Source organism: Equus caballus, chromosome 20 (genome assembly GCF_041296265.1).
Source record: "Equus caballus isolate H_3958 breed thoroughbred chromosome 20, TB-T2T, whole genome shotgun sequence".
NCBI lineage: Eukaryota > Metazoa > Chordata > Mammalia > Perissodactyla > Equidae > Equus > Equus caballus.
The window spans coordinates 47,582,309-47,599,431 of record NC_091703.1 but is presented as its reverse complement, the minus strand read 5'-3'; the positions used below and the strand labels follow the sequence as shown (position 1 = coordinate 47,599,431).

The following is a 17,123-nucleotide window of genomic DNA, read 5'->3' as shown; positions in this document are numbered from 1 at the left end:
CAAAAGAAATGAAAACTGCTGTTGAACTTTAAACATTTTTATGGTGTTTTAAAAACTATAATTCATTATTTTTTTCATGGTAATCTTCAGAAACAGTATCAATATTATCGTTACTACTGTATTATAGAAATTCAAAGTATTGGCATATATTTTCTATAGATATGACAATTTCAAAACAAACCCTTTGGTGTTGGGTTTTTATGTGCACATACTCTTTAGTACTTGGGAAATGTGAAATCCTAAATATCACAAGAGCATTTAAATAGGACTCCACCCCTATTTCTCCCCAAGCTTCTCTCCTATCACCTAAAAAAGGAGGTTTTAAAGGGAAGTTGCAATCAAATTTGAGCTGTGATACAAACTTGAGAGAGAAAATCAGGTCTTTCCTGTCTAATGGGCCTGCTGCACTCACAGGCAGAATGTGACTGATCACAATGACTAAACGGGAGCGAAGAGAAAGCAGCAGAGGACTGTGGGCAGAGCAGAGCTCCTGGAGACCCTGGAGACGAAACCAACGAGCAGCGGTGCCCAGTCCTAAGCGAGAAAGCACGCTGTGGACTAGCGCCAGGCCCACACGGTCAGGCTATTTGTTGGACCCCTCAGACCTACAACTGCACACTTCTAGAAGGAATCGTGGTTTCCTCTGTGAGAACAGACCAAATCTGGCTGCTAAGAGTTCAGGTGAAATAAAAAGGAACTAGTCATTTGACTTAAGGAATCCCTTTAGCATTGTTCCAACTGAGGCAAAGTCTGTCACAGACACAGCTACTACCAACACTGCGTGGTGTCACTCCACACAGCCTGTATTTTAAAAAAGACGCTGGGAGCCCAGAGGCCTGCATACACTTTGCAGTTTCTCTCTCAACTCACTAAGTCAAGGGCAAGGCTCTTATTTAGCTGTCTCTTCCTCATCTACAAAGTGCAAATGGTCATTACTGCCATCTTAACAGGGCTTTTGAAGAGGAAAAAGGAGTTTCTACATGCTGTTCTGGTGAATCAGCAAATTATCCATTTTTATTCTGATAAACAGCTTCTGTATGCCTCTGTGGCAGTGTGATGGTCTGAGGGATAGACAAGAAACAAAAGACGTTTCTTGCCTTGAAAAAGCTTACACAAGCAGTTGGGAAAGTAAGACTAACAGACATAAAAACAACAATTAATTCAAAAATGTCCAAAGCATGTACTTGTGCTTTTGAAAAAGTTCTGACGATAGAAATGAACCATGGAGCACCAACACCAGAGTGGAATTTATTCAGTTCTCCTTCCAGGGTGGTTTCCCCAGCTTAGACTACCTGGAGATTGGCTGGGTCTGCTTTCCATTCTATAAACCCCCCAAACATAAAAGTGCAGAAGGCATAACACCCAGGGGATGTTCCAAAATGCTAACTGGGGGCGGGGTGGTGCACATGTCTCAGGCAAAAACAGAGACAACCATTTATTTAAACCTGCGGACGGAGGAAAGCCAGCTCTCTTCTTTGAGTTAGACCACAGCTTCTGAAGTTCAATAACTGGTACGGGGGAAAAGGAAGGAGCGGCCATGTGTTTCCTAAAATGATATGTAAGGAGTCATGGGCTCTAAGAGTATCCATACTTTCAAACGACTGAAAAGCTAAATTTCATGCCTGCATAAGTGAACTCTAAACACTTGGGGTCATAATAAGAGAGGAAGGAGGAGGCAGATGGTTAGAAAAAAGGCACCCTAGGAAAATGGACTGACTCTAGGAAAACATGTAGAATAATGAATAAGTTTGAGCCCAGGGTGGGGTTGGGGGTGAGGCGAGCAAAATGGGCAGAGAGCTTTATAAAAGGCCAGTGAAAGGTATGCGTGAAACTCAGTGGTTGCTATTAGCAGACCTCCTTTCGTAAACACTTTGGTTAAACATGTGTGGGTGTGAAGAAGGGCCTGCTTTCCTAAGAATCCCTCACAAGGCACACCGTGGACGTGGTGCAGCACTTCACACAGAGATGGGAGGAAACACAAGCTTCTTCCCGTTTGTGCTGCCAGCAGGCTGCTGTGTAAGGTGACCCAACAACCGCCGAGTCTGCTGAAGCTCCGCGTGACTACAGCGGGCACCTGTCGTGTTTGGGGACTAGGGTACAGTAGAGAGCCCCACATTCCCACCCTGATCCTCCATCCATCCTCTCCCTAATCAGTACTCAGATCAGGTTGTGTAAACCTCAGATATTTCTTGAGAAAACTGGGGTATTTAAAATGAACTGTATATAAAGTCTAGGTTAAGATTATGCCTCTCCATTGCTACCAGGGTCAGATAAAGTCAACAATCTTAACAGAGAGAGGCAGATTTACAGTTTCCTATCCTAAACTATTTCTGTCATATTACTGCCATTCAGAACACAAATATACTCAAATCCATACATACATTTATTCCCATTTCAAAACAATTTACACAAAATACCAAATGTTAAGTTCTATGTCTTCCCTAATAAACCTTTTAGCTAGACTGGATTTTTCGAATGAGCTTTCCCACTCATTTCTGGTTCTCTTGACTAATAGGACACACGGTCTTAAAACAGCCTCCTCCAACTGCAGGAAGAGCCCTGGAGCAGAGGCTCTGGCACTAGCCATGCAGTCAGGTGCCAATAATTTACCTTCTCTGAGTCTCACTGTTTTCACCTACGAGATGAGAATGGATAGATTCTCTCTAAGATGTTTTTCCAGCTATGAAATGCTATGATTCTAAGTACTGAGAAAAGTGAGCTCCCTACCCTCAGTCCTTTCTGGAGACAGCAGTTGCAACAGAAATTACTGAAGCCACGTTGAGCTGGTCTGGGGTGGCTGTGAAAGGTGGCTGACAGGGGATGACACTCAGGGCACCGCCCATCACAGAGCATTTTGGCTCATGTCAACAGAGAAAACACCAACAACAGGATTTTTGACTCTGCCTCTTGTCCCCACTGGGGACTTTCTCAAACTGACCAAGGTAGCTACCAGAATCACTTGGCAGAAGACCAGCCCAACTGATTCACAGAGCTTTAGACTGAAATTTGAGAAATAAGCAGCAAACTATTTGGATAAAACCGGATGCTACATAGGGTGCACCAGTCATGACAACAAGTTATATTACAATACAAACAGTGGAAGAAGAGGAACTTAGTAAATCTTAGGAGAGAATAGAAGGGAAGAGAATGAGAAATGATACTTATAACCTAAGATGTCACACCCCGTAACAAAATGTGAAAAGAAAAACCAGGAAAGAAGTTGAACTGTGAAGATAAGGTAATGAGAAGTACCTTTTAAGTATCACCAACTTCTGGCTGGATGGGACTCATGACTGTCTTACAGAAAATGAGGGGATTTTCTTACTTAAAAGAAAAACCTAATAGAAGAAACCTAACAGAAGAAACAAGAGACTATATCACATGTCACACCTAGCCTTGGCGTATCCTGGACTGCAACGGTAAGGCCAGCAGAGGGAAGGGAATAAGCTACAAACAGGCAGGACCAGAACCTGAGATATAACTGAGTGTGGTGCTGGCCTTACTTAGTTCAAAGCATGGTACTGAAGCGGGTGTAGCAAATTCAGGTTCAAACCAGGCTGATATTAACATGCAAGGGGTGAGATATGGCAGTTGGGGTGTTATAAAAGGTCCCCAGGCATGGTGATTCCTATCGTCAGATGAATGATGGTATCCATGGTTCTAAAAATTGTCTTCTGCTCGTTTATCAATCATTCATCATGCATTTTGAATAGATGCATGTATCTATTCAAAAAACATGTATTGAGTGCCTACTCTGGGACTGCGCTAGGCACCAGGGATCTTGATGGTGAATAAAGCAGGCCTAATGCCTGGCCTCAGAGAGTTTACGGTTTGGTAGGGGAGACTGACATTAACCAACTAGTCATGCACCTGTGGTAAGTGCTAAAAAGGAGCTATCTCTGGCACCATAAGAATGTACAGTGGGGGATGCCAACCATGCCCGGGGGTCAGGGAAGGCTTCTCCAATGATGTGATGATTAAGCCCTGAGCTGAATGGCAAGCAGAAGCCCAGTGGATAAGCAGGTGGGGTCGAGAGGGTTCTGGGCCAAGTGAACAGCGTGTGCCTAGTTCCTGGGATGGAGGCAGTGTGGTTTTTTTGAGGAGCCGAGAAAGCCAGTGTGATTGGATTACTGACGAAAGGCTCAAAATAGTTGAAGATGAGACTGGAGAACAGGCAGGGAGGAGCCAGGCCGTGCAGAACCTGCTGGGCCAGGCTAGAGGTTTTGGTCTTTATCTTAAGTGTGGTGGAGGTCACTGAGGTGTTTTTAAGTAAGGGGTGACATAATCAGATCTGCATTTTTAAAATCTCCCTCCGCCAGCATCAGAATAGAAACAGGCAGAAGTCCACTTGAGGGTATTATGCTGAGTGAAATAAGTCAGAGGGAGAAAGTCAAATACCGTATGATCTCACTCATAAGTAGAAGATAAAAACAACGACAAACAAACATAGAGCAATGGAGAATGGATTGGTGGTTACCATGGGGGAAGCGGGGGGAGGGCAAAGGGGGTGATTAGGCTCACATGAGACGGGATGGACTATAATTAGTTTTTGGGTGGTGAACATGATGTAATCGACACAGAATTCGAAATATATTATGATGTACATCCAAAAGCTATATAATGTTATAACCCAATGTTACTGCAATTAAAAAATAAATAAAGTTGATAAAAAAAAACTCTCAAATCATTTTCGACCTTAAAAAAAAAACAAAACAAAAAAGAATAGAAACAGGCAGAAGTTCAGTTGAGGACTCGGCACCCAGGGAACGGTGTGCAGGGAGGCAGCAGCTGCAACAGACACGAGGGCAGCGTCCAGGAGGTGCACTCAGGAGAGCAGGAAGCAGTCTGAGGCACTCAGCTGCCTCTGCGCATCATCTGATGGTGGGACGAGCCCGGGTCAGGGCGCTTGGGCTGGAGCTGTGATTCTGGCCGCCTCCACCTCAGACATTCTGGTTCGGGGGAACAGCCTGGGCGTCTGTATTTTTCACGAGCTCCCCAGGTGCTGCTAATAGACGCCAAAGCTTGAGAACAATGGGCATAATTTTTACGGATGACAGAAAGGAAAATAACCCAATGCTATTTTGATTTAGTCTTCCCTATCAGGAAGAATGGTCTTCAAATAGAATGAGCAGAGCAAACTAGCTTAAGAGGAAATTGAGGCCCAAGAGAGGTAAGTAGACAAGGGAGAGCAACTTGGGGTTTGAATGAATCCAAGTTTCTGCTCCCAGATGAATTCTATCCCACAATAGCGCAAGAATCTGTGGAGACTAGCAGGCAAAGGGCTTCTATTTGGCACAGCAGGGTCTACCAAGTTCTTCCTTATAGTCAGTAAACTATGCCCCCTGGAACTCCACTCACTACTAATCTTAGCCTCACTCCCTGGATTACTCTTCCACGTGACAGTTACTAAATTATTTGAAGATTATGCTTTTAAAAGTTTACTACACGATGTACAGTAGTTTTACAATCTCTCACCCATTTACCTTATTCTGATAATGGCATTGCTATTGGTAAAATCTAAATAGCAACTAAATTTTTGGAGCCATTGTTGGTGTTGACTTGCTTGCAGTCCACTAAAAACAGACAAGTCACTTTCAATAGCCTGTGTACAATGAACTTTCCACACTTGATCTCCACTTTGACTACTGGAACGCAGAACAGGTTTATCAAAAATGTTTTTCCTAGAATTACTAGAGCAATAGATTAGAAGAAAGCTCATCTGTCTAGTGTGTAGCTAGACCTCAGCAAGAGAGATGCCTTATCTCTAATGTGATTTATAGTGAATTAAAAGGCCTACCAGAAAGGGGTCATTGATATGGATCATGGTCAGCTTTGAGAGAGGGACACAGGGGCACATTCAAGGACATATTCAAGGGCATTATAACCCTAGTTACCTCCAGCATCTTCATCAAAGTCTTGAAGACCTACAAGCAACCTTTCTAAGCTTCAAGACGAGACAAGAAGTTGGGAGGAATAGCTAAGACACTGGATGAAGCATCAACTATAAAATAACCGTACAAAATGGAAAGAGGAGGTAAAAGTGACACAATGAAACGGAATAAGAAGAAAAGTATAGTGCCGCATTTGGTCAACTCCAAGACAAGACGGGAAAAGTCCGCCCTAAGAGCAGAGTTTTTCATGGACTGCAAGCCATAGTGTGATGGGATGACATGAAGTTAACACTGTCTTGGGCTGTATTAACGGAGTACTCGTAGACCCCTACCACACTAGTTAGACATAGCTATAGCATTGTGTTTTCTTGACTCAGTGTCAGACTGGAGCACTGGGGAAGGCAGAACAAGGTATGGGACGTCCATCTGTCATATGAGGAATGGTTGAAGAAAGAGGCAAGAGCTCCCATCTACCCCCAACCTTTCCATAGGACACTCCTACTTCCCCCTGGGCTGAAACCTGGATTTCCCCAGATCTTTCCTCCTAACCTTTTCATGTGGCTGCTGCTCATTCTCCAAGGCCACAAGATGAGCCAACTCCTCTTCAGAAGTTCTTCCATTTTTACCATAACCTACCAACCTCCAGAACATTCCCACCCATTGGCAACTGGCTGAACATCTTCTTTGTCTCCCTGACTTGTACTGAGTCCTACTGAGTCCTAGGAGAAATCGTCATTCCCACTGATGGTCCACCACACCAGGGCCCACTCCTATTCACCAACTGCAACTACTGCAGGAGATTCTCACAGACTTGGGCTAATGGCTCTTCCAATGATCTCTGTCCTTAGCTGGGTCCTCAATGATGCTCAACCAGTCATTTTCTTTCCCCCTCATTCACCTTGGCGACAGCTCCAAACATTTACTATTCTTCTTAATCCTTTCCCCTACACCCTCATGCCCTCGCCACCTGAAACCACCTTGTCAGATGCTGCCCTCCTGGGACACTGATTTCTAATTTCAGCTCTGAGAGTTTCAGAAATCTCTTGGTGCTTAAGTTCTCTTATTCACTAAAAAAGATTCACAATACTGACTCTTCTGTGAAATCTGTCTTTTAAAGATAGTTAAACCAACTGTTCTTAAATAGTTGAAAAGCAAGTCTTCATCAAAATAAACAAAGCCCTGGAAAGAATCTGATGGTCTTAACTGGGAGTAGTGCCATACAATTTTATTCCTGGAATACTTCTGCATACATTAGAATGAAAATACTTTTTAAACTGATAATATCTACAATACATTGTTGTTGCTATTAATACTACATAGAGCATATACACCAACTCTCTGTTTGAGGCCCTGGGCGTCCATCTATGATTAAACATCAAATACACCACCAGAGCATCCTCTAGACAAACTGCACGCCCTCCTCGCCCCTCTCCTGGGCCAGCCCTGCAGGTTGAATATTTCATTCAGAGTTAGACTCCTATTCTGATCATTTTGCCCACAGTCCATTGCAAAAGGTAAAGAAGGGTGAGAAAGGTCCTTAGGCAACTAGTAAAGAGGAAAGATATGTATACGTGTGTGTACACATATACATACATACATGTATGTAAAGCTGAAACTAAACATAAAACTAAAAAGTGAAAGATGACGCATTGGAAAAGAACAAGAGAAAGAAACCAAGACTTGCTGTGGGCAGAGACCCAAGGACAGGCCAGACATGGAACAGTCTTGGGGAAGGATGAAGTGAGGCGGGATGCAGGACATGGGCACTTCTTATCACAATTAGACATTAACTATGCATCTTCTAATCCAGATAGGAGGTAATTACAAAGACAAGTTTTTGGAACACAAGACATTAATTTTTCTTGGAATGTATTCCCTCTCCATTTTTCCAAAAGCATAACAAATCCAGAGCATCTTCAGTTAATAAGGGAATTCCAACCGACAGAAGTACAGAGACCTTTATTTAAGAAGCTAATCTATGGATGCTGCTAACAGGTCAAGCAACAACATGACATGTTGACTGCCAGCCCTTTACAGGGCCATAAAGAGCTTTATTCTTCAAAGTCAGCCCAGGCTGGACCTGAACTCTGTTCTTCCTCATAAGGTGGCTGCCAGAGATGAACAGAGATGAAACTGTGTTTACAAACAGGATTTATACCATTTTTTCATAAAGACTGTAAGAAGCAACCTCCTCTAAAGAGATTTCCTGCTCACATACGTGCATGGCAACAGCAAACTTACCTGGCTACCCTGCCCCAAAGATCTCAGAGGAAAAAGACAGGAAAAGACTTTCCAGTAACTTCAGAAATTAAAACATAGCATCACCAAAGTGAAAGAACATACTTCCAACAAGCTGTCTTTGAGTGTGCTGACGCCAGCTCCTTAAGACACAAGATGCCTAGAGGTGAGCAGGACCACTGTGGTCAGAAAGCATGAGACCTCACTCAACTCCCACTCTCCACAGCCTCCAGTTCTCACCGAGTCCGTCTTTCTGCTCACTCACAGTCACTGAGCCTCTCACAGGTTCGCTCTCCCTCACACTCACGGCCACCACCACCTCACTCCATGCCCGCTTCACCTCCCAGCTTGGTTCACAATAAAGAGTCGTGTGGTCGCTCAGCGCTTGAACAGAAGAGTAATTTGAGACACACACTACTCGGCCATGCTTTCCTATTTTGGAAAGGATTACGCTAGTAAATGTTTCAGTGCGAGCACAGTGGACTCAGGCCTCAGACAGCAAACATATACACAGCCCAAGCCCAAGCGGCCTAACTGGCAGAGATCCTCTTAATGCATAAAAGAGCAATGCCCGCCAAGAGAACACAGAATCAGGCTGAGGTTGCATGGAAAACACTTCAGTCAATGTAACTGCTGATGGGATCATGATCATTCCACATGATGTCGGGCAAGGTGTTTTTCAAGATAGTCCTAAAAATGTTACCTTGAATATATGCTCATATGACTGTAATTTAATCACCAAAAACAATTACATCAAGTTTTAAAGTATAATTCAGATACTCCTAATGCATCCCTTTTATAAAAATATCATCTCTGAGGATCCTAAATAATATCCAAAGGAGAGGAGAAAAAGAAATTAGTCCCTTAAGACACATATCACTTAGATTGTCAGCAACATGCCCAACTTGATGGAAACAAGGGTGATTGCCTATAAGAATCTGGAACTCACAGTCGACTATAATAGCTGAAGAGGCCTTCAGCAAGTCATTTCTCAAAGAATCAAGTTCTTCCACCTGTAAAATATGTACTTTTCAGGATTGCTTTAAGGCTTTAAAAAGAACTTTATATAAAACCGGTTCATGAATGGTAAAGAGTTGCATAAATGAAAGCTGTTAGGCATTGAAATGGGAGGAAACTGAGCCATGATAAAATATATTTCAGCCTCCCAAGGGCACGTGGTAGTTAAGAGCATAGGACCCTGGAGCAACACAGATCTGGCTTTAATTCCTGTATTTACCACTTACTAGTTCTAAGTGGGACCTTGGGAAAGTTATTTAGCCTCTCTGACCCTCAGTGTTCATAATAATGTCACCTATCTCATAGAGCTGTTGTGAGAGGTGTGGGGGTTAACATCAACAGAACGATGCCTGGCACCCGATATGCATTCATAAATGGTAGCTAATAGCAACTCAAGCACATAGGTACTAGAAAAATCCTAGGGCTAGGATAATAACGGGTCACACTTCCTGAAAAAGTCATCACCAAACCAAAGTGACCAAGCACTAGGCATTATATAAGACAATGGTGACACAAAGATAAATAAAACAAGGCCCTAGACTTTGAAAGTTTAAAGTCTGATGGAGGAAACAGACAGGTAAATAAATAACTGTCACCATGTGGAACAGGGGTATAGGAGCCTTAGACTCAGCTTGGGTAGACTGGAAGAGGTGCCAGCATTTGATCCAAGTTTTGATGGAACAAGAAAAATGCTACAGTCCTTAACCTCCTCCTGGGCTACTGCAGTAGCTTCCTTAAGGAGGACCTGCTTCTACCACCGGCCCCTTACGATCCATTCTTCACACAGGATCTAAAGGGATTTTTTAAAAACATGTAAATTAGATAATGTCATTCTCTTGCTTCACACCCTTCAAGAGCACCCCACTGCAATTAGAACAAAACCCAAGCTCCTCACCAGGGCCTTGAAGACTCTCCTCTGAGTTTAAAACAGTGATTATTTTGAGCAGTATCTCCTCACATAATATTCCTTACTCCACGGCTATCGCCACATTCTGAATCACAAGAAGCAGACATTTGTGACAGACTAGGTGTTTCCTAGCACCAGATGTCTGAAAGATAAAAAAAGACGCAGAGGAAGAAACTTCCTCAGGAAGCCGTGGGGAGGCCCTGGGCCCTCAGGCAGAACATCAGCCATTAAAGACTGCGATAGAGTGACACCATCAGACCAGCACTGCCAAGAAGGCAGCCCATCGCATGGCCAGGAACTTTAGTCCCAGGAACTGCCAGAGACACTGAAGGACACCAGCATGAAACACTTAACGCTTATGACTTCCTCAATCAGCGATTTCTAATTTCATTCTGCCCCTCTGGGAGTTTGATGGGCCTTTTATGTTGGCAAGTGGCAGCACTAGCAGTGAACACACAACCGTGATCGTTATCTACAGTTTTGGGGTAAGAGCTTGAGACATCAAGAGAGCCAAGCCGATGAGAGTTAACTGGGCCCTTTCTGTAACAAACATCTTTATCCAAAGGATTACATGAACTAAAATGCAAATATGCCATATTGCAAAGAAGTTATAAAATCCATTATAGGTAAGGCTCATAGAAAGAATTTAAATTTAATCATGCAGTTACATAGATCCTAAACTGGAATGACATCAAATAGTTTAACTATGAAAGTGATATACTGAAATGTGATATCTCCCGTTCTTGCTCATCACCAGGGAACAATGGGACCCTGGGATAGGAAATTAGAAAGAACAGTTAATGCTAACAAGGCAGGATATTCCAACCTTTCTTGCACTGATTTCTTCTCATCTAAACTTTCATTCATTCAACATTTAATGAGACGCTACCACTGTGCTGGGCACAAAAGAAAATACATCCCTCAAAGAATTCACAAGCTAGCAGGGGAGAAAAAAGCAAACACACCAGAGCTATAAAATAAGGCAACCCCAACTAAAGCCTAGAATATGGACAGGCAGCCTCCACATGCAGGTTCCAGGACTCTTTCCTGAAGAAAATAACAGTGACCTTGAAGGATGAGTGGATCTTGACAGCAGACAGAGACCACCATCAATAGACTGGGCTGAGTAAGGGAGTACAAAGAGGAGAACGTGTACTCAAGGAACAACCTTAGAGTCTGGGGCACAGGACGTGGCCGTGCGAGGGCTGCGGAGAGCCACTATCCTCTTCATTAGACTTTCACTCAAGGACAGAACTTCTCTTCCGTGCCCCATACTACCAAAGACCCCATTCTCGACATGTGGTAGGCTCTAAATCATACTTATTAAATAAGTAAGAAAATTAATCCAGAGAGAAAAAGATGAAATCTACTCAATTCACTTTGAAGTTGCTGCTGCCATGTGGATTCTGGGGTTTTCCTAATAATTTGGGTCACAGCAGAACTCGGTACATCTTTGGTTATAGGCAGATACTTGTATTATCTCACTAATAATATGGAAGCATTTAAAGAAAGTGCACATGGCCAAGAGTAGGTAGCAGTGGCATGTATCTGTGTGTGAATCTGCAAATTTGGGAAGTTTGAGAAAGCTGTTGGGCCTAATACCTTGTGCGTGTTAAGAAAAATGAGAAGGCTGATCTGTAGATCCATTCTACCAGTGCTATAATCCCAAAATGCAGAGCTAATGCTCTGTAATATAATCCCAGAAAGCTATCAGTACCTAAAAATAAACTTGTTTTTTATTTTCATTTTTAGAAATATATCCAGTGAATATTTAAATATTTTTAAATGATCATGATGGAATTGCAGCACGGTATTATGTAAGAAAAAGCAGACTGCCTTGAGCCAGAGAACTAATTCCACTCTGCCACTGACTTGCTGTAAAACTGCAGACAAGAAGCTTAACCTTCCTGAGCCTCCCAACAGGGAGGAAGGATGAGAGGCTGGCAACTAGAGAGGAGCCAAGGCCGTGGAGGTGGCCACGCTCCTGTCTGCTCAGATGCTTTTCTGGCCTCGCCGTGCCCCACGCCTCCTCAGAGCCTTGCTCTACACTCACATCTGGGGGCGGAGCTGCTAACATGCAGATCCTCTTCACAACTTTTCCCAGCCTTTGGTTCATGAGATCTAAGGTACCTTCAGATTCTAAAACGTCTTCTGGGTCTATTTTATGATGTCATCTTTAGGTTTGAGGACAAAGCCTTGGGAAAAGCATCTTCTTAAGTGAATCAAGCAACGCAAAGGTTCCAAAGGCCATTTTAAAAGCAGTAGTCATTAGCAGAACACAATGAGCTAACAGTTAAGGATTAGAATATAGAAAATCAAACATTTAAAGAACCCAGAGGTTGCCAAATAATAGAACGTATATTTTTCTTATATATATTTTATGAGCCATCATAAGCCCCTTACAAATCACATATAAACACTTTTATATATGTATACATATACATCTACACACACACGCACACAGTTTAACGATTACTATAAGGAAAAAAGGACAGCTGTTACGAACCTTAGTCAATGATCTAAAGTCTGCTCCTTTAAATGCAGTAGCAACTATAGCTATAAGCTTCAAATGCATGAGTTAGTGTGAATTTCACCTTTGCATTTTTATCAAGGACACACGTCTAGTGAACACATTAACCTTTTGATTCCTACACATCAATGTGTAGAGATTTATCTAGACTAACACGTGCTATTCTTCACAGAGCTCTAAGGGTCTCCCTGATGCAGAGATCTAGTTCTCTTCACTGTTTACATATTTTATTTTTATAATTCTACATTATTTTTAAAATACATACTCAGGCATACCCATATATTGAGACTAATATGCATATTATGCACAGAAACCTACCCTAAGTAAATATCCAAGAAGGTATATACATAATATGGGCAGGAGAGTAGGAGAGGCAGGTCAGTTAGTTTATAAACAATTATGTTTATAAACCATTAAGGACACTCAAAACCTCACCACTATAGACAAAAACCTAACCATGAGAAAAGATCCAGCTTGAGAGTTTACTGTACATTTTGTTTTGAGTGATTTTTCCTCTATTCTAGTCTACTTCTTCTGCCAACAATAGCAACTAGATGACACGGAGAGCTCCTCTCAGCTCTCGATACTTGTGATCTGCAAATTAAGGATCTGTGATGATGAACACACTCTCTTGTCACCATGACCTAAAAGCGATCAGACTAGTCCTAAAATAAGATCTGGTTTTGCACAAGTGGGGCAGAAAAAAAGACGAGCTGGGAGTCTTAATGCACCAAATGTGAATGATTAGTCTATAATGCAATACTGATGTTAATTTCAAGAAGAAAGGTAAAGTAAGCAGCTCACTAGAATATATAAAGAGAAATATCGCATGAGGAACTGGAGCTAAATGTGAATCAGAAGTGAATTCTGTCTGCCCGATGAGCGGCTTGTTGACCTTGCCTTATAACCACCAATCAAGACTTCCTGTCAGCCCTGGGTAATTTTCAAGCAAACTTAATGAAACAGTTATATATGTAAGAAATTTAAGCCCAAATCTGAGAGGGTAACACTAATTTTCTAATAGTGAGGGTGCGAGGTTATCCCCTGCCCCACCTGGACACAATACAGAAACTTACAACAGACATTCTCCCAGAGAGCAGAGTCATCACCATTCCATCAGTGTGCAGACTGACATTGCTCCAGAGCACAGCATCAGTAGAAACTTCCCCCAAATTTTACCCCAAAGTTATCGAATATTGGAATTTGTTTTTTATTAAAAAAAAGGTCAGCTTCTTCAAGTCTTGATTCTTTCATAATAAGCCGTTTCACAGCTGCAGGAGTTTTGAAGTGAACACATCTCATCTGGTAGCCCCTCACCCCCAGCCTACCAGAGTCTGTGCAAGTGAAACCTATGAGTCTGTCTTACCTGTAATCTGACTCTGTCCTTGTGGATTAAAAGGACTTGGTGCAGAGTTCAGGGAGGGCCGTGGGTTCTGAGGCGGGACACCTACTCTCATACTGGGATGAGGAATGCGCCCTAAATCACTGAGGCGGTCAGAGAACAAACTAGGTTTAGAGTCATCAAGCTTCTGTCTGTGCCCTGGAAACAGCAAATCATAAAATAAAAGCATATTAATTAGCTGAACAATTGACCATGCTAAATAGATATGTGAACATACATACTGGGGGTTTAAGCCAAGGAATTATCAATACTGGTATTTATCATGAAGCGTCCATATCATGCCTTCTATTTCAAACTGCTTCATAAGCATCATCTGGTGGCAAGCATCCTAGTTCTGTCCTATAAGTGGAGAGCTGAGGGTCCCAGAGGGCGACTCGGAGTCAAGCATCTGCAAGGAGGCCCGGATGCTGGAGCTCAAGAGGAACTCTCTGGGTGCCTCCGCCAGCCTCTCGGTGAGGATGGGAGAGGTGACTGTGTGCGGGGCTGTGTTTGCTTGTTTCATGAAGGAGAAACCTCCCCTGAAAGAGAGTCCATGCAGGCGTCGCAGATTGTCCCAAAGCTGGGGCAGAAACAGACACAAACACATCTGTCAAAGGGAAATTTCCATCCTGACCGTAGTGACTTTTTTCTTTTTTATGTTACAACTATACCCTACTGAGACCCTTTGCTGGAAAAAGGAAAACTCAAACCTAGAACCCCTTTAAGAAGAAAAAACAAAAATACAAGCAAGGAAACTCAAATTCTCAAGAGGAATCTACATATTTTGTGATATGCCAAAGCCTGAGAGCATACAATAAACTCTGCTAAATCAGAGGGAATGCTTTTTTTATTTTAAATCTAGTACTGTGGTTTTGTAAAAGAAACTGAAAAATACCCTTTGGGTTACCATGCGAATGTGAGAATCCATTATTTAAAAAAACAAAAAACAAAAATGTTGTCTCTCTTCTAGTTTATTCAAGTCCAAATCCAAGGAAATTCTAGATATTAAAGAAATACGTAAATTAAAATATAACCAAGGTACTAAGACTTTTTAAAAACCATCAAATCATTCTTAGCAAAGAGTAGAGCATTGTCCTGGTGCAAGTATAAGAGAAAAACATCTGAATCTTGGTGCGACACTGGGTAAGTATAAATCTGTAGAGTGGTGCAATAGTGAGCTAGTACAATGACGCCTAATACATAAATAGAAATATACTGTGGATTCTTTCTGCCATACTCTGTACCAGTGAAGCCTCGGTAGATGGCCCCAACATTTTAGTAAAATCTTAAGTAACTCAAGCTGATTCAAAGAAAAGCCATTACGATGATGACTGAAACAAGAATTTGCCCTTTGAAAAAAATTAAGGAAATTAAGACTACATCCATAAAAGAAAAAAATCTTGAAGGAGGATGAAGAGCCTTAAGAATGGGACGGTATATCCTGGGAGTGGCCAGAACACCTCACCTTCCACTTAGCACAGGAGAAGAGGAAAATCAGGATAGGGTTAAGTTGAACATTAGAATTTCCCAACTATAAGCTGTCTTCATAAGACAGATTCCTTATTTTATTTCCCCCAAAATGTATTTTCCTGTCTCCTTTTTCATTGCCTACCCAGCCCAAAGAAAACAGACAGGAAGCCAAGGCTTGGTAATATGAGTGTAGCTGTCTCCACAGCCAAACATGTTCCAACCAGGCCCATTAACTGAAATGCACCCACCACCCTATTTCCTGCCTGTGTAAGTTTGGGCATCTGCTGTAACAGAGGCACCAAGACTAGGAGAAAAATGATTAGGGAAACTCATCGTTTGTTGATGGCTGTCTTCCCATCAACTTTTTATCCAGATTAGAAATAGACTTTAGAACTCTAAAGGACCTGTAGAGATTACCCAAAACAGCTCATAGACCCTGGCAAGTAAGGTGTTCACAGATGAAGTGACAAGGGCCAGCAGAGGTCAAACAACTAGCCCGCGGTACTTGGATACCGCCTAGCTCGGCCTGGTCTGGGATACAGATCTAGTCCCAACTGCCTAAGCATTGCACTCATCATGTGGCATCACCAAGGCTGCCATGCTAGCTTTCTCTTCCCTTCCTCTCCCAGCTGCAATGGAACACTGAAAATAGCCAGATCGACAGAGTGAGACACCTCAGAAGTAAGCCCTGGGAGGTGCCAAGGCTGGTTTTCAGTGCAAGCAGAAGCAGCAGCAAGGATTCAATTACGAAGTTAATAGCTCACCCGTTACCCTAAACAAACTTGCATCAACACATCTTGCTGTGTCTAACTAGTCTCACCATCAGGGAATTATATGGTACTTGTCACAGTTAGATCCATGGATTCTGTTCCTCAAACACATACCAAAAGAAAAAGTATTGGTATGGTGTTGACACAGCTGTAAACATTAACAAGAAAGCTTATGGAATTGTCCCTGGAAGTTATTTTTTTTAATAGGCCATATTTTTGGAATGGCAGATTCCCTGAGGGTTAAGGGGAGGCTACATGATCTTGCATGGTTCCTTTAAACACTGGGACTTTATGTGGGCCATGGGTCACAGGAAAATTTAATAAGCTTTGCCTGTGTTTTCTACAGCCCTTTCATTAGGTTTTCATGGAGACTGTATGAGATGTAAGCTCAGTGTACAGATGTGTGAGCACACTAATTTTCTCTTAGCCCAGAGGTTCAGGGGAGTACTAGGAGGTTGTAGGCAGGAATAAAGGACGTGGAGTAGCACTGATAAGTGTGAAAAATTTAAGAGCAGGTGAAATTTTAAAAGCCTCGATGACCTTTTGGAAATGATCTTCAAAGATGAGCTACCAAGTACCCACAGACACCCTGGAGCCATTCAGGGACCATCTATCTGACGCTGCATGTATACAAAACACACAAGCGTTTTTCCTTGTCGACGTCTTCCCCTTCACAGCCACCACCACAACCACAACAAAATTCTTACTGTGCAAGGAAGAGCAAACGCTGAAGAGGTTCTCTGTCTTTCAATCATGACAAATACCCGCTACCGCTAAACCACATCAGGGTAACACTTGAAAGATGGGCAGAAAGAAGATGTACTTAAATCCTCAGCACCCAGGCAATCCCTTCAGAAGTCAAGAACACAAAAGACAGGGTGCAATGACTTAAATCAAGGACAGGGTACTCTACCATGGC

The 17,123-nt window shown here is 42.5% G+C and overlaps 1 protein-coding gene across 7 annotated transcripts in view; it reads right to left on the bottom strand.

Moving 5' to 3' along the window:
• RUNX2 (RUNX family transcription factor 2) overlaps positions 1-17,123 on the bottom strand; it is a 315,448-nt gene that overhangs the window by 144,545 nt on the left and 153,780 nt on the right. For 4 of the 7 annotated variants that reach the window (XM_023624252.2, XM_070244666.1, XM_070244667.1 and 1 more), the window contains one exon: positions 13,950-14,123. The exons of the other annotated variants lie outside the window; for them this stretch is intronic. In XM_023624252.2, coding sequence (XP_023480020.1) covers positions 13,950-14,123 — 174 coding nt within the window. The remainder of the gene's footprint in view (positions 1-13,949; positions 14,124-17,123) is intronic. 7 annotated transcript variants of the gene reach the window in all.